We start from the raw sequence: 18,486 nt of genomic DNA, 5'->3' as shown, positions 1-18,486 counted from the left end.
CTACAGATGTTTGTTATCCTCCTTCTAGATGAAAGCACAGTGTGTTGAATTGTTTTCCCACAACCACCACAACACTTCTATCACGAGCTGTCAGTAAACAGGAAAGCATTTCCTACAATTCCTTTAGGAGGTAATACTTCCCTTTATTGCAAAAAGTTTACAATGCCTTTTGTTACTACACATGGCAGTAGCCAACCCAAAGAACAAACCATTACTCTACCTCCACTCATTTCATGAGCAGCTTTGTAGTAGCCTCCCTGATAAGATCAGCTGTATTTTCACCCAGTGGCAACAACAATACTCCAAAGGACCAGCAGCATAGGGAAGACAAAAGTTTTCTAACTCTGAAACAGTTAGGAGCATAACCTGATTTTTACTACAGCATGCAGCCACTAACAACCTACAAAGCTCATACTCTTGATAAGTAAACGTATAATTCATTCTTCTTTCATAAATTATTTACTGTATCTTACTTCCTGTAAAAATTACTACCTCCTCCAGTCAAAAACACATCCATTCCTCCTATTTTTAAAGGAGGCATACTATAGGTATGAAAAAATTGTCTACATGAGTAATTGAGCATTACTGGTTTGAAATATCATGTCTATCCCACAGTACAATTCAGGAAGTAACAGATGCCAAAAAAATAGTTCACTGTTACCAAAGGCAGTATTTCTACACATCTCCTCATTTATCTGGGAATTTTACAAATTACTGACAAAACTTATCTGACCACTTGGTGAGTCCATTTCAGCCAGATCAGGAAACAAATATTTTAGTTTTTGACCAGTTTAATTTTCTGTTCAGTACAGAGTTAAAAGAGAACCACCTTTGTGGTGAAAATGAAAAAAAGGCAAGAGCATTCCAGTATACCCCATCACAAAACAAAATCCACCCCCACCAAAGTAATCTCTCTAAGCAGATGCATTATTCTGCCATTTGCAATATTTGCAGTGTTATAACTGCTCTCAAGTATATTGGAGAAGTTAAAAAAAAAGCAAAAAAACCCCCCAAAAAACCCCACACACTACATTCTCAGGCAGATTGTGGACAGTTCTTAAGCTGACCTTTCAGTTACTTGCTGAAGACTGTAAACAAAATTAGAAATAGCAGTATCAGCTTTATCCCATTCCTCAGTGCACTTCCTTTAAACAAAGGCTACAGCTGTAAACACACCAAGCATACCAAACAAAAAGACACTGCCAAGCCTCTCTCATAGTAACATGCCTAGCTATGAAGTTAAATTTCACAAGGCTGTAACAGATTTAAGTCTTCATTTGGAGGCCTGGACATTACCTTTTCATACATTTTTTAGAAATCACTTTCAAACATATTTCATTCAAAACATTAACACCTGCAAATTGTACAGACAGGCGATGATAAACAAAAGTTTTGTGACAGTATGAAAACTGAACTCCATTTTCAACACCACACTGAAAGAGAAAAATGAACAAATTAAAAGAAGTTAAAAATTCATACCTTTTCTTGGAGGTAGTTCACCACTCTGTATTAATTCTGTTCCAGGATATACAATCTCTCCATCTTTTACCATTTCATTCCACAAGCCACACAATCCATCTCGTGTAAAAGCAAGCTGTTAAAAATAATACATTGCATACAGTTACACACACTTTTCTCTCAAGGTGACTCAAGCTAACACTTAAAACACATCTGACTTTATACATCATCCCAGAAGAAAGAAAACACATGTACCATCTCATTGGAAATGAGATTGTGTGTGTGTGTGTGTGTGTGTGTGTATCAAGGATTTAAAACAATATTCAGAATCTCTGATTGTCTAGCTATGCTATTTTCAGGTTAAAAGTGCAAAATGGTAAATTTTAGGTTCAAGTCCAGAAAAATGAACTTTTTTTTGGTGACAAGTTTTCATTAAAGGCATGGAATTGGTCACCCCAGAACTATCCACCCATTCAAGATGACACTGGCTGGGGGGCAGGGAGAGGGTGTGGGGAGTCCTTTTTCTCTTTTTCTCTTCAAGAAAAGCTATTCAAATAAAGTCAAGCTGCATAAAACCCCAAGACACAGAAGCTCACAGTCCCCTCGCCAACCAGCAGCTGAAGAGCTGGGCATCTTAACCAGAATGATGACATCAAGGCACAGATTTGTAAATGAATTCAGCCAGTTCAATCTGGTCCTGCTGTGCAAAGCATCTCTCACCACCCTCCCTCCTCCTTCCAACTGCTCCAATGCCTCCTCTCCCAGGAAGAGGCAGATTATGGAATGGATCAGCCTAAAACCAGCAACACCCAGAGCAAGAGCAAAGGGCTGCCTGAGCCCAGGTCAGCTCCCAACACACTCTGTGCTCAAGAGCACAAATACTGGCAACAGAACATAGACTCTGCTAGCTGGAACCACTCACAAAAGCACTGGCTGTAACACAAGTCTCCTAATGATTTAGGAATTTGGATGTCCCTTGGAGAATCCTAATGAGCAGGACAACTTCTCTTCTATGGATGTTGTTGTTTGCTTTATAAAACGCTGCAGAACAGGTATCTACATCCCAAGGGAATGCCATAATAACCAGGCTGTAGCTGTTATTCACAACTGTATAGCATAAGGGAGGAGGGCAGGACACAAAACTGAAAAACAGAATATTTTCTGCATACCACAGTGGTGCAGTGGACCACATTAAAAAAAAACCAAAAAACCACCAACAATACCATAAAAAAAATTAAAAAAAAAAAAACACCACCTGCTGAAGGCTCATTCAGAAGCATCTTTGTGTGATGTAACTAACATCCAAATTCAAAGTGTTTTAACTGAGAGGTAATACAAAGATGTGGCTTACACCAACTGCCATAAAATATTTACTACTACACAAAAGTCCACTTGTCTCTAGAAAATAGCTCAAAATAAAATCATTACATTGTAATGATTAAGGACTACAGGTTTTAAGAGACTCATCCACCAGCAGGGCAGAGATTTGCTGATCCAGCTCATCCCAGTTAACAGGAATTAAAACAAAGGTTGCATGCTTTCACACCACTGTAACACATTAAATGCCCATAGTAATTCCTTGACTTCATATTGCATACTTCAGCAATACACTCCAACATGTATCAATGATTTCCATAATTCCTCTTTCAGCATAAAATATGAGTTGACACATTGTACTTGTCTGTCACTTACTATTGCCTGATCAAGGGCAGAATCATGCAGTGTGAGCTGGATGTTATTCATCTTATCTATCAATTGAACAGCACCAGAATCAAACTCTGACCATGCCTTACTGAAAGGTACAGTCCCTGTTCCTCAGTGTTACACAGGACAAGGAGATTTTGCAAAGATCTGCTTTGTGTTTTGCTAAGAACTTTACATTTGGCTTCATTTTTAAAAAATTGGAATAATCTGAAGCTGCATTTCAACTATGAAAAAAATCATCAAAAAATCACCATTAATTGATTTCCTTGATTGTTCCCAGTTTATGAATATTTCAACAATAAATTGTTGAAATATTTGGTTTCCACTTTCTCCTTCTTTAGATGTGATCATATATTTTAGTGGGACACCTAGGGAATTTCTTTTCATAGTTTTTTTCCCGTGTAAAAAAAGTAAAGCAGTTGTTTCACTGATTTTGGTTCATATTGTGGTGATACATTATTTTTTTATCTTTCACCTGTTAAATGCTAACCTATGGTAAAATACAAGATTGAAAAATATTAAGTGAGGCGACCCTCCAGATGGACTGCATAATAAATTACAGTTTTCACAAATTAAAGATCTTTTTCTAATAAACTGTCTTTTCCACACATTTTATTTTACATTCTCAGATCACCTTGGTATGGAAAATCATTCTCACAGCTCATAGCATCTAAATGTCTCCAGGATTTGAATGCTAGATTTTTCATAATACAGCACTGTTCTATTTCAGAAAACTTATTAATTTGAAAGCATTCATATAAAGCAGAATCTGGAACTGTTTTCTCCTTCAACTTCAACCTCTAATTCTTTTACAGAGCACAAAGTTCACTCAACTCTTTCATGCAACTAAAAACTGTAAAAGTAAACAAAATTTCTTTGGCCTTGGGTTTGGTTCAAAGTCTTATCAAAGTAATTTTTTCTTGGTATGTTGCAAAAAGATAGAGGAAGCACCAAGACTACGGGTCACAGAGTTCCACCTCCCTCTCCAAATACCACAAGCAGCCTTCAGATAAACAATTTTGCTCAGGTTGTAGTTCACATTTTGTCAGTAGTATCTGGGTCAGGGGAAGGGAAAAATGAGACAAGTTCGAAAGTAAAAAAACACTGGACTGACTTTACAGCAATAATCAAAGCAACCAACTGAACAGATAATTAAGAAATTGTATTTACAACCAATTCACCTGTCATAACATGGCAACTTAATTTCAGCTGTGACAAAATGACTATTAATCTACTCGCCATTCAGCAGATATCTAGTATTTGCTATATATATTAGCCAAAAGTGAAAGAAAAGTCTGAGTTTTTAAGTGATAAATTATTTAAGCAAGTTTATTTTCATGATCTCAAAATTGCATAATCATGATAGAAAATTTACAGCTCCCTTAAGGGAAATATTTCTTTTAGCCAAGAGAAATGGGGCAGAGTGGCTGATACAAAAGAGGGTGGTGCTGACATCCAGAGGGTCCTTGTCAAGCTGGAGAAATGGATTGACCTCATGAACCTAAACCTCAAGTCCCACAGCTGGGGAGGAACAGCCTCAGGCATCAGTACAGGTCCAGTGTAGGCTCAGTGTAAGAGACATGGACAAAAAGGAGAGAGCCCAGCAAAGAGCCATGAAAATTTTTAAGGGACTGGAACTCCCCTTTTTATGAGGAAAGGCAGGGAGAAAGGGTTTGTGAGGAAAGCTCATCTATATATATATATGTATAAAATCTGAAGGGAAGGTGTAAAAAAGATGGATCCAGGCTTTGCTCAGTGGTACCCGGGGACAGGACCAAAAGGAATAGGTGTAAACTGAAATGCAGAGCTTCCCTCTGACCACCAGGAAACACATTTTCCTTGTGAGAGAGAGACCAAGCACTGGCACAAGGTGCCCAGGGAGGTTGCAGATTCCCAAGTTGTGAAGATATTCAGAAGACATTCAAACACAGACCTGGGCACCAGACTCTAGGTGGCTCTTCAACAGGGGAGTTGGACCAGATGACTTCCAAAGGTCCCTTCCAATCTCAAACATCTGTGACCCTGTGAAACTTGCAGCTGAAGATAACACTCTTCTGTGTAGTGGAAAAGTGTCTGCTTTAACTTCCCAATCCTGCATTTTTTTCTTCCTACAGTATTTTATGACTTTCTTCCTTTGCTCCCACCAATACCTCTGACATTCAGTCATTCATAACGAGTCTACCACACATCTACCTCACTGTTCAAACTAGAGACCTAAAACTTTGTACAGAACAAAAAAAAAAAAAAAAAAAAAAAAAAGAGGTACTTCCCTCCACTAAATTATTTGAAGAATGTTCACAAGGCAATTGGTGGTACAGAGCAAGACAAGAAAAACACACTTGGTGTCTTCATTGTTTCTGACATACTGGACATCCAAACACAAGAGCAGCCAAAGTCTCTCTCATTAGATTGCTTGATTCATATGAATATCTTTCCCTCTAATAATTTGGCAATTTAATTTGTAAATGTTTAAAGGGATGAATTTGAACTCAGTAAGTTAATAAATTAAGAATAATGAAGTTTGCACTAAACTTCTGCAACTGACAACAGTACCAGAGATGTGCCCGCTGTACATGTCCCCCAAGGCCCTGCTTGCCCATCACTTACACACTTCCTTCCAAAGACCAGGACAACAGCAGCTCTGTACTCCATGACTACTATCCACTGCCTTGCAACTTTGGCCCGTGTTCGTAGTCCTCCTACTCATTCCCCAAGCTAAAAATCTCCCTTGTCCTTTCACATGACATCTACTGACCTCTTCTCAATCCCCATCTCCTACGCATCTCACCTTCGGAAACCCCAAGCCTCTTCCATCATTTGTCACACTTTCTCATCCCCAGACCATGTCTTGATCACTTGAAAGCCATATATCTCAACAAATCCACACTTCCCACACAGACCTAAGGCTCAGCCCTGCTCACTCATCCCAAACTAAAAACACAAGGGCCTTGGGAGACTTTAAAGTGCACTTCTACTGTAAACTGGGCTGCCTCCACTTTAATCTTTAGCTAATCTTATCTCTGCAGTAGAACTGTAATTTATTCTGTCTGGTACAACATCTGATTAAGTCCAAGGGGTATCTAGTTTGGTTGCTGACATATGCTGCTGCCAACCTCCAACAGGGCTGACAGTGAAATTCCCATCCATCCCTATCACCTTTAGACAATAAGACCCTGGCATTAACATTTCCTTCCATTTCAAGAAAATTAAATCTTGCAACCATAACTGGGTAAGCTCCTGAGAATTCTCAAAGCACTGCTAAAATTTTGCTTTCAGTAAGTTATTTTAAGAATAATCAGCAGCTCTGATTTTGCTTTGAAGTCAACTATTTTAATTAGACAAACTCTATGTAGTACATTAGATTATGTTATCAAGGTGGTTTCATAAACTCCCCTGCAAAAAGCATAGAAGCCTTCATAAAAGTTAACTTGAACTCAAGAAAAATGTAGCCAGGAAAAGGACAAAGGATTGACTTAGGTAGGATTCTTGGTTATATAATTGCACTGGAAATTTAAGAAACTGACTTCATAACCACAGAACATCAATATGGATTTAAAATATAAGCTACTTAAATAATCTTAACCTCAGAATTGCCAAGGGTAGTGGAGAATCTGTTCTGCTATTCACTTATTTTTGCATTAGCCACTGGCTGTATTTCAAAGACTACATGAAAAACTTTTCTCACTAGAAAAATACTTAAGTGAAAAAAACTTTCAGCCCAGTAGTAGTGAAGAAAATCACAGAAGAATAAGTCCTTTACTAAGTCTCTTTTGTTTTTGCTTTTTTGAATCCATTCAATTTGTGTTTCCTTTCTCATTGTTGTCTTGGTATTTTGTCCTAGCTTCCTTCCTCCCCTGCAGAAGGAGGCATGCCCTGAGAGCACAGCTGCTTATCACACCTATGCAGAGCACAGTGCAACATCACTACCCCTAAACACAGTGCTCGAGAGCTCAGAGAGCAAAATTGGAAAGTTCAGCAGCCCCACTTTACTTCAACAGATTTGGGGTTAAACTAGAAACATCCCCGTAAGAGCAGGGTGCTGGTTTTCCACTTGCTGGAAAATTAACAGTTAATAGTCACACACACAAAAAACTAAGTAATTCCCTATCTTTCAGCATCTGAAGAATAGCTCTGTCTGAACTCAAATATTTGAACCTATGTGTTAAATCTAATTTCTCTAACCTATCACACCACATATAGTGTTTTTCCCTCCATCTGGAAATCACTTATTTAGGAGAGACAGCACTACTTCACTTTTAAAATAACTTTTAAAAATTGGTATCACAAAGTTCATTTCCTTTAATTCCAAAGGAGTCCTCATTTGCAGTTTACTGTAAGAGCTTCCAAATAAGCCCTTTATTTTTTTCATCAGAAAACCAAAGCAAAGAAGATTAACCAGAAACAACAAAATAGAGAAGGCAACTTTCACCAACTTCTTGCTTTTAATAGCCAAGACATCATTTCTTTACATAATTTTCTCCCAAGTAAATACACTCATCTGAATGTTGGAAGGTAGGATTTTCAAGATAATAAAAATGATGAATGTAACTTCAAAGGAAAGATAAAAATGTTTCAAACTAATGCAACTCTTAAAGGTGGCTATTTAATTTAAAAAAAAATACTTTCATCTCTGTGACAAAAGATAATGACAGAAATAGTCTGCCAAGCATGAACTCAATCAAAACTGATGGAAATAACTTCCTTTTCCTATTGCAGACAGCTCCTATACCTTGACTGTTGCCTAAAGTTTTTCTCCACACTACAGGAAAATGAAAGTTTTTCCCTCTAACTCTTGCTATTAAGGACAACAGTTCTCCACAGGATCCAGAATAAGCAGCCCAATTAAACTCCATTTGAACACACACATGCATCCCATTAGCTCACAGCAATTCTAGTTTTTAGTTATTCATCCATCACTAATTAAAGGACTCTGCATAAGATTCTAATTTACTTGTACAGTACATCTATTTAATCAAAATTATTTTAAGCACAGTTTGATTCCACAAACTGGGTACCTACCTAGGTTTAAGTAAACAATTTTAATCTTCTCTTTTTATAATAAAGCATGTCTCCCTTAGGAACAGTCATTGAAACACAATCTCCCATGACACACAAAGTTTGCTATAAATGTTTCTACTAGTAATAGTCAACAATGGGTAGGCCTTTTCAATGCATTAATTCAAATCTAAAGAAATAACTTATAAATTCAAGCAACTGTATTAAGAATGATACACGAAAAAGTGGCCTACACTAAAATCCACCTATTTCATAACTTCACAAGACTATTTTATTAATGGTGATGTTATACACATCCTGTTGATACATGTCATAGAAGAACATACTACATATTGTGTACTGATGTTCTCATATTCAGCTGTACTACCCTGATATTTCAGCTGTTGTAACAGTCTGTTTTTACAGATAACACAGAATATCCTATTTTGCTCCACCAGGAAATTTAGATTTTTTTAAGTACAAGAAATGTTTCTGAGCACTTCAAAATTACACTAGTAGCCATAAATCATACAAATAATTACAAAGTTTTAAAAAAGACAGGTTGCATTTGGATCTTTGTGGAGCACTTTGGCCTCCTAAAATAGCCTTGCTCAGTTTCAGAAAAATTAATGTAAGCAAAAAACATTGTGAAGATTCAGTTCCATTAACATTTCACAGCATGTCAGGTAATTGTGCAGGCCAGAAGGTCACTGCTACTACAGAAGGACTTGTGCCTTTGATATTCACTTAAGAGCAGTAATAACATGCTACATCCCACTGCCCTTATCTCACAGCAGTAACATCCCAAAACTGAGGAAGAACATTTCAATTTGGCCTGGACACCAGCTGCAACAGTGACGCACACAGGTGATTAAACACAAGCCATGCTACAATCCACATGTCATTCTTTTCTTATTGTATTAACACCACACATAATACTTATTAATGCAAATGGTACTAGAATATTGAGTATTGCACTATTCATGCAACATCTTCTTGAGCTAATACCAAAAAGAATACAATCATTTTCAGAGAGATTTCATTGGCCTAATCATCAGTAACTGCCAGTTACCAAGTCTATAAAACAAACTCCCTGGCAATAGCCACAAAGTAAAAAAAGTAAAACAAAAAGGTACTTTGAAGCTACTAGGCCACCAAATGACCAAATGAAACCATTTTACTTCCAATCTTAGCTATACACCCCAAATTTTGTAGTCTTTGTATGCCTCCTAAGGTAATTCCCCAGAATAATTCTGTTTCTACAAGGACTGTCACCTACTCATTCTTGGACTGCTGTACAATGAGAAGTTAAAAATGTAGCTACAAATTGAAGAGTTCCAGGGTCCAATTCCAAACAATTTGTAGTCATCTTAATCCTTCCACATAAATTTAGTGTGTCTTCTTCAGACCTCTCATAGTACTGTTTCAATTCCTGACAGTCCCTTGAGCACCAATGGGGTTCTTCTACAGCTGAGCCAGTAAAAACAAGCACATTAAGAAATCTACATATTCAGTACACATAAAACTTAAAGGATTAAGACACAGGATTTATACCTATTAAAAAAATAACCACATGCTGCTAGGTCATGCTAGCCAACCAGTAGCTAAAACAATCATTCATGTAGTAGAAAAATTCTCCAGAGGCCAGAACCCCTGTCCTTTACAGAAGGCATCTGCCATTTAATACATTAAAAGATGCTACTCAATATTCACAGGCTCAATTTTTCAAAATACTGAACACACACATCCAATTAAGTATTCTGTGATGAGGACTTGTGTAATACCAAGAACAGGTAACCTAATAAGAAAATTATATTATACCCAGGAGGCCTGGCTTGTCTTCAGATTCCAGAGAAATGATGTTGCATTCAGCACATGACAAATCATTACTGTTCTCTTATTTCATTATTCTCATTATTCTGACTACAGCTTGATTGGAAGAAAGAAAAAAAAAAGGGTACTCTGGCAATTAAGAGTTTAACTTGTTATTACACATAAAGAACTTGTGTAAGTAAGAGCATTTATTAATAGAAATATGCTGCAAATGAAGATTTTTATTATTAAAAGGAAGTCTTGTAACATATCAACTAAGCTACAGTCTCATAAATCACAAATATTATCATTGCATTTATACACACAACTGAAAATAACCCATAAAACTTAGGATGGCAACTGAAACCTCCTATAAAAGTTTAAATAAATAGGAAAAAAAAGGGATGTAGGAAAAAAGGCACTACGAAAAAGGAAAATCTGATAAATCACATGAACAGTCACATTTTTCACCCCATATAATAGAGAAGTAAAAAAAGGCAATGCATAGTCAGCAGGTGTTACAAACAAAGGTTGCCACTTTTTCAGATAAATTTCCCCGTATTCAACAATCATTATATACAATATACTTGTAATCTAAAAGCCACTCTTCTGAAAACAAAAAGTATTTCTCTATTTCTTAATATGCTTACCTCCAAAATGTTGTACAGCATCTTTATTTACTTTAGAGAAAACCTCTAACTTTGACTGAAATTTTACTTTGGTAGGAACGAAAGATGAAAATAAAATTAATCTAACCAAATCAAGAGCAAGCCCTGTCATTTCATAGCATTTACATTCAAGACCTACTAAATAATGGAACCTCTTAGGCTATATCTGTCACTTCTGATTCCAATTTATCTTGTTTGATGTAAAATACTGGAGAAAGGCTGCTTTCAAATCACAACTGCATGGGGAAAAACCCTTGTCTAACCATAAGAACAACTCAAGCATGTAGACTATCAGCAGCTAATCTGGAATAAAGTCACAAAGATGGAATTTTTAAGAGTTTTTCAGGAGCATTATCATTAACAGTAACAAAAGAATAACACTGGCTGGCCCATCCCAAAAAGAATTTCACAGTTTTGAGTTGAAACGTGGAAAGGTTATTCAGAGTAAGAGATCCATATGCAATATCTGGGTAAAGGAAGGTGAAGAGACAAGGACTTAATCTAGTTATTCATTTCATCTACAACAAACATAACTGGTCCAAACTACTCTATTTCTCTGTATTTTCCACTTATTCACAAAATCTGAATTGAGAAAACATATTAATATCCTCCTCCTCCCCATATCACACAACTTTGCTAAATGAAGAAATCTTCTAAGACAAAAGAAAACTTCCACCAAATACTGGTATCTTTCAATGAAGACCATTTCCATTTACACCTTGTACCTTTGACAAAAAACTCAAAAAGACATAATTTAAAGGAACCCTCTATTCATAATGCAAACAACTACAGCAAAATCTAATTGGAATCCTTCAAAATATAAATTACATTTGCATCGCCTTTTGCTTCAGTTCTCCTGTGCATTAAAACTGCCAGCTCATATGCAGGCAAGACATTTAGCAACAGCCTAAATAAGAATTTATAGTTCTAGCAGACATACTCTGCTAGGAGCTTTGACACTCAGCAAAGATAACACACATATGTAGCCCAGCTTGTTTCAAAGCAGAAGGGACTGGACTGAAAACGCAGATCTATTTGCAGATCAAAATAACCTGCTGTTTCTTCAAAGCCACTTATAAATCAGCATACTTGGGAAAACCTATACATATCTCAAGAGCTGCAATCTTCTACTTGTCAGCTTTTTGGACTAAAAGCATCCTTGAACAGCACCTGAAAGGTCAGAATGCAATATGACCAAAGTCCTTACCTGCAAGTCTGTCTTCAACCATTTGGAGTCAAACCTTGCTTGAGCAGACAGACAAAAAGAATCAGAAGACATGTTTCCTTCTTCAGCCTTCTCTCCAGGCTGGCTGAGCAGCCCAACCTGCTACAGAATGAGCAGAGAGAAGGAAAAAATAAAAAAAAAGGACAATCTAGCACATGAAGTAAACCACACAAGGTTATTTTTGTTCAGACTAGGTCGACTTCCACTTGATCTTCAAAAATATATCACGAAGAAGGACCTCGCTCGTTCACATCCCCCGAATTCGCACGGGGAGAGGAACACGCATCAGGAATACTACCTGAACCCAGAAAAAAGCCTGCACATCCCCTCCCTATCACACCCGTGGGAAGGAAGCCTCCCTTCTGCTGCACTGAGCCACACCAAAGGCCTGAACGCTGCCCCTCAGCCCCGCAAGTGGTGCATGAAATAAATAATTGATCGCAGATTACGCAAGCCGCAGGCCAACATAAAGCGATTATCAGGGTCACCCGCACCCCCTCCTCCCCGAGGCGGGGGCTCCCCCTCTCCCGAGCATCCCACCCCCGCGCTCCCGCCCCGCTGTCACCGCCCTGACGGCGCCCACCCGCCGGGCAGCCCGGGGCCGGCCCGGGGGCGCGGGGAGCGTGGGCAGAGCCAGAGCCAGAGCCAGAGCCGGAGCCCCGCCCGGGCAGGGGGCGCCGCGGGGGCCGGCCCTGCCCTGCCCTGCCCCGCCTGCCCCTCCCGCGGCGCCCCCGGGATGCGGAGCGGAGGCCGCGCTCCCCCCGCCGCCCCACGGCGCTGCCGCCCCTGCCTCCCGCCGCCCCCGAGCCCGCCGGGGCTCCCACACTCACCGAGCAGCCGCAGCAGCGACGGCGGCTCCGGCTCCGGCTCCCGCTGCACCGCCGCCCGCTCGGCCCCGGGTAATCCTCGCCCCTCCTTCCCTCGCCCGCCCACCCCCCACCCCTCCGCCGGCAGAGCCGCCGGCCGATCCCTCCCTCGCTCCGCCGCTACTGGAGACGGGCAAAGCTCGGCCCCCCGTACGCCAGCGGAGCTCCCTGCCAATGGGGAGAGCGGCGGGAGGCGGGACATCCTGTCCCGCAGCGGGGCGGGCAGCGCCGCGGGCAGGCGGGCGGAGCCGCGCCGGCAGTAACGGGCATCCGAGCATCCTTACCGCCGGGATGTAGAGATTAAAGTTAAAAAAAACGAAAAGGGTTGTTTAAGTCATTGAAGGGCCATCTGCAAACTGTGCTGTTGATTTCTTAAATAAAGTAGCTTTTAAGTGTTTCAGATGAGAAAGGTTAGTAATGAGTAGCTCGGAGGCAAACAGAATCTCAGAGTGGGAAAGGTTGGAAGGGACCACCCTGGGGCATCTGGTGCAGCCTCCCTGCTCAGGCAGGGCCATCCTGGAGCACGGGCTCAGCACGCTGTGTCTCTCTGGAGACATCCGGAGCCCACCTTGCTGCGTTCCTGTGCAGCCTGCTCTAGGTGACCCTGCCTTGGCAGAGGGGTTGGACTGGATGACCTCCAAAGGCTTTGCCAACCCTAATAATACTGTGACTCTGATTGTCCTCATGCTTCTTGAATATCTCCAACGAACGGGACTCCACAACCCCTCTGCACAATCTGTTCCAGTGCAAGGTCAGTCACATGCTAAAGAAACTCATATTCAGCTGGACCTTCCTGTGCGTCAATTTCTGCCCATTGCTGGTCGTGTAAGTAAAGACCAATGCAAAGAAGACATCAGTAACTCTGCCTCCTCTGCATCTTCTGTAACCAGGGAAGGAACAGAGGCTGGGAACAGTGAAGTGACACCACTACACATGAAGGAATAAGGATGCTGGGGAATAAAGTGTGAACTTGCTAATGGCAGGCAATGACAGGAGTCTGGAGGCAACTATGACTGATTGCTCAAGGGAAAAGCTGCTCTGAGGCAAATAATCATCCTTCAGCATAAGTTTGTTGGGGATGTATATTACTAGTTTGAAATTCAAATAAACCAAAAGTCAAGTTTCTCACAATACTTAGACTCCTGTTCCCTGGCAGCTAAGGAATTAGGAATGTAGAGCAAGACTTGGCAGATGGGACTATTATTGGCTTTGGCCAGCATGAAGCCACAGACTGAATGTCAATGAAATGCTAACAGAACTGAGACCATTTGCTGGCATTTAGGCAAAGGTACACAACATTTAGTTGTAGTTATTATGTAAGAAGCATTGTAATAAAACAGGGAATTTTATTCTCCAGGCTTCTTTTCAAAGTAAAATATGAAACCATGACCTAACTGGTTAGTGTGTCATTTATCACAGACCTCTCTTGAATCAAGATGTAGTAGGCACTTGAAGCAAAACACTCTACAAAACTTCTAAAATGCCTCAAAATTTATATGAAAATATAGAAATACTCCATTTCCCCATGTTACTCATAGAAATTTTAAAATATAAGCCTTCAAAACCAAAAGTAGTTTCCTTTGAAAAACCTTCCCAAATGCCTACAATGTTAGTGCAGCAGGATGGGAAATACTTTACTCTTGTCTTACCTGGCAGACTGAAAATGTAAGAAAGTAGTCATATTGACATAATTCAGAAAGGGATAAAAAACTGCTTTGAAAGATAAGGATTAAGGGACAGACAAATAAAGCGGATGTCATCGTCGGAGTTTAATATAGGTCACCCAGCCAGGACAGCAACACTGATGAATTATTCTTTAAAGAATGAAGGGACACCTCTAAATCAATCACCCTTGAAATCCACCATCCTTATGGCGGATTTCAACTTGCCAGATGTTAACAGGGTTAACACAGCTGGTACAAGCAGGCCCAGAAGTTTCCTAAAACACCCAGCCAATAACTCCCAGCCAATAACTTCTTGATACAGATGTTAAGGCAGCTGACTAGGAAGGGTGCCCTCCTTGATTTTTCAGTTTGCTAACTGAGAGGGTGTCAGGATGAGGTGGTGATTTATGGCTGTATTTGCCACAACAGTCCCAAAGCAACTCAGTTTAAATTCTCTGTTGGCAAGAGGCAAAGTGCCATCAAAACTTCACCTCTGGATATGAGGAGAACAGACTTCAGGCTGCTCAGGGAACTAGTTAGCATGGTCCCCTGTGAAAATGCTTTTGAAGGCACCGGAGCCCATCAGTGTTATCCCAATTTTCAAGCAGGGCAAGAGGGATAGCCCTGGTAACTCCAGGCCCATCAGTTTCATTGCTCATCATTCAGATGGATAAACACATGCAATGGGTGAGCAACTGGCTCATGGGTCAGACACAAAGGGTTACAGTAAGTGGTGTTACATCAGGCTGGTGACCTGGCACTAGTGCAGTTTGGTAGGGCTCCATTTTAGGGTCAGTGCTCTTCAATATTTTCATAAATTACTTTGGATACTAAATAAGTTTGCCAGTGATACTAATTGGAAGGAGTTGTGGACTCCCCCAAAACCAGAGAGACCTTGCAGAGATATCTTGACAGATCAGAGGGCTGGGCAATGAGTTTCAGCAAGGACAAGTGCCAGATTCTACACCTGAGATGGGGCATCCCTGGATGTGCATCCCAACTGAGGAACGAGGTGCTGGAGAGCAGCAGAAGATCTGTGGGTCCTGGTTGATGGCAAGTTGAACATGAGCCAGCAGTGCCCTGGCAGCCAGGATGGCCAGCCATGCCCTGGGGTGCATCAGGCACATCATGGCCAGCTGGGCAAGGGAGGGAATTGTCCTGCTCTTCTCTGCACTGGGACAGCCTCACCTTGAATATTGTGTGCAGTTTTGGGCACTGCAATATAGAAAAGATGTCAAGCTCTTAGAGAGTGTCCAAAGGAGGGACACAACGATAGTGAAGGACCTTGAAGGGAAGTTGTATGAGTAGGACCTGAGGTCACTTTGTCTGTTTAGCTAGGAGAAGAGGAGACTGAGGGGTGACCCCATCACAGCATACAACTCCCTCGTGAGAGAAAGAGGAGGGGCAGACACAGCTCTTTGTGTTGGCTAGTGACAAGACCCAATGAAATGGCCTGAAGTTGCCAGGGGAGGCTTATGCTGGCTACTAAGAAAGTGATTTTCACCCAGAGGGTGGTTGGGCAACAGAACAGGCTTCCCAGGAAAGTGGTCACAGCACCAGCCTGACAGAGTTCAAGAAGCATTTGGACAACATTCTCAGGAATATGGTGTGATTCTTGGAAGTGTCCTATGCAGGGCCAGGAGTCGGACTCGATGCATGTGGGTCCCTTCCAAGTCAGGATATTTTTATGATTCTATATTTTATGTATGGAGCCCAATCTAAAAGGAATTATAAAAACTTGCTTGAAACCACAGTGCCCACTGCTTGTTCCTACTGCTTGTTTAAATGATTTGCAAGTCATATCTAAATAACATAATTTGTATATGCAACATTCACTGCTACTTTTGGTTTGGCTTTTCGAGATTATCGTCTTTAGACAGTCTACATTGATGTCCAGAAGTTTTCTTTTATTAAATAAAAAATTGCAATAGCCTTTACTGTAGCTCCTGATGTGAAGAATTTGAAAAATGCTCAATGATCCAATTTGTTAGATTTGAATCACTGGTCCAATTAGCAGGTACACACTCACTTCAACAAAAATTGTATTTGGGTGCAGTAACCATGGAAATTCAAAGCCAGAGATACTTATGAAGAATTTATGGGTTATTTTGTATACCCAGATTTAGACTTCACTTCTGATGAACATTTTTTTCCATTTGAAATGCACTATAATAGCATGGGGCAATATCAAATGGCATTCTCAATTATAAAAATATGCACCCGCCACATTTTCCAGACAGTAAGTATGTCTGGTACAACTACATGAATAATTCATTTGATAACATTATTAAAAACAATTTTATTTTTCAAATAATCAGAAAATTTGAAGTCTCAGAAGCCTGAAGTTTGACTTTATACAGAGCATTTGCAGTATTAAGACCACCAATAGCTGTTATTCTGATGTTATTTACATAGCAATGGCGAGCTGTATCACTTTAGACTGGCCAACATAATGAAGATCTGACAGACTTCAGAAGGCAAGTTCAAAAGAAAGTGTTGAAATGTTACCAGTCTAAGCCTTGTGTTTCACTCTCCTGATGCATATTTCCATCTTAAAGCAGGGTTATATGATCCTGCAAATCAGTTCTCCAGGCATCATTCTTAGTGCTGCAGCTTGCTCAAAAATTGAGGCAATTGCATTCTCAAATAACGAAATGCAAAACCATAAGAGCCAATGAACAAATGGTGAGAGCAATTTTTACTTTTTTTTTTTCATGAAGAGGGACAAAAATAAGCAAGTATATGTTTACTTAAAAAGAGCATCTAGTCCTACCTGCAGGTCTTCTCAGTGTCAGCATGAAATCTTTTCTAATTAATAATAATTTTAAATGTGTGCGCTCTAGGGAATCCATTCTAGTGATAACAGCAGTGGAATATGGGGTGGTTTTGTCTCTCATTAGTGAATATCAAGAAGTGTTATGCATGTGAACGGGACACAAAACCATCTCTGTAAGAGCAGTGCCTAGCTCCTCACTGCGAGACAATGCCTGTTTTGTTTGTCATTTTTTTTGTCAAGAGCCATTTGTGTTGAGCTGTCCCACTGAGTTTGGAAGCCTTTGTGTATTATTACACACAAAACACAAAATCCAGTCCACTTCAGGCTTAAAACAAGTCCCAGAGAATTCCCTGCCTTACTTCTGAAGTATGGAGGCTTTCCCAAAGAAAGGGGAAAATTTCTACAATTAGCCTTTATTTTTTCAGTACTCTCTGAACTGAGCAGTTGGCCAAAATTTCAGTTTTATACAATTAAAAGCTCATGGTAAGGCCCATTGTTTCTTTACTGTGTTATTTGCAAAGAATGCCCTCAGTTCAAATTGGTCAATACATGTTATTATGCCACACCAGTGCTTTCTACAGGGAGAAAACAGAACAGTAAGGATACAAGAGGATTCTCCTCCTTTCCCATATTCACTAATATTTCTAAACAGTCACAATAGCACTTTCTACTAACCATTTTCATTACTGAATAAATATTATTTACATAAGTAAAAGAATAACCAAACAAAGGAAGCAGCTTCCATGTTCAGAAACCCAAGCCTCCTGCAATCAGTATACTGTCTTTCCTCACACTCCTCAGAACAATGAAACAAGATCTTCCATCTGTGGGCATGGATTTCTGTCCCTTTCTCATTTTCAGCAGTAACAGCCCTGCTACATCTCTTCCATTTGTCTAATGGATCTCCCTTCCAACCTATATCCTTTGCATTATTACTTCCAAGGTGATTTCACTCCTACCTTTACTAGGCAGTCATGTAAGTTCTAGTGTGGAAACTGTGTTGTTTCTCCATTGAACAGAACTAGGTTAACCCTTCCCTGTCTTTTATTATTCCAGTTCAAAATGACAAATATTGCTTACAGTCAAAATTTTAACAAGTTCTTCTCCTGTGACAACTTTTCTTTGTGAGAACACTGTTGTGTGAATCACAGTATACTGCACAGCTGACACAGCTCAGTTGCAGAGGTGGTGTTGGAAAAGCAATTCACAGTACAGAGGAGTGGGAAAAAAAAGAAAAAGGAAAACTGTGACAGTAAAGGCACAATTTCCACAGGTAGCTAATTAGAATTCATTGTTAATTACATTTTGCATAGTTAAT

The 18,486-nt window shown here is 40.0% G+C and overlaps 1 protein-coding gene across 3 annotated transcripts in view; it reads right to left on the bottom strand.

Moving 5' to 3' along the window:
• Positions 1-12,772, bottom strand: part of HERC2 (HECT and RLD domain containing E3 ubiquitin protein ligase 2) — a 102,480-nt gene extending 89,708 nt beyond the window's left edge. For 2 of the 3 annotated variants that reach the window (XM_059493266.1, XM_059493268.1), the window contains exons 1-3: positions 12,693-12,766; positions 11,845-11,964; positions 1,480-1,594 (exon numbers count right to left, since the gene is read on the bottom strand). In XM_059493266.1, coding sequence (XP_059349249.1) covers positions 1,480-1,594; positions 11,845-11,916 — 187 coding nt within the window. In that variant the 5' untranslated portion in view covers positions 11,917-11,964; positions 12,693-12,766. Of the gene's footprint in view, positions 1-1,479; positions 1,595-11,844; positions 11,965-12,692 lie in introns of all 3 variants that reach the window. The other variant, XM_059493267.1, reaches the window with a different exon arrangement.
• Positions 12,773-18,486: the final 5,714 nt, after the last annotated feature.

Source organism: Ammospiza nelsoni, chromosome 2, assembly GCF_027579445.1.
Source record: "Ammospiza nelsoni isolate bAmmNel1 chromosome 2, bAmmNel1.pri, whole genome shotgun sequence".
NCBI classification, from domain to species: Eukaryota; Metazoa; Chordata; class Aves; order Passeriformes; family Passerellidae; genus Ammospiza; species Ammospiza nelsoni.
This window is presented reverse-complemented; position numbering and strand designations above follow the sequence as displayed.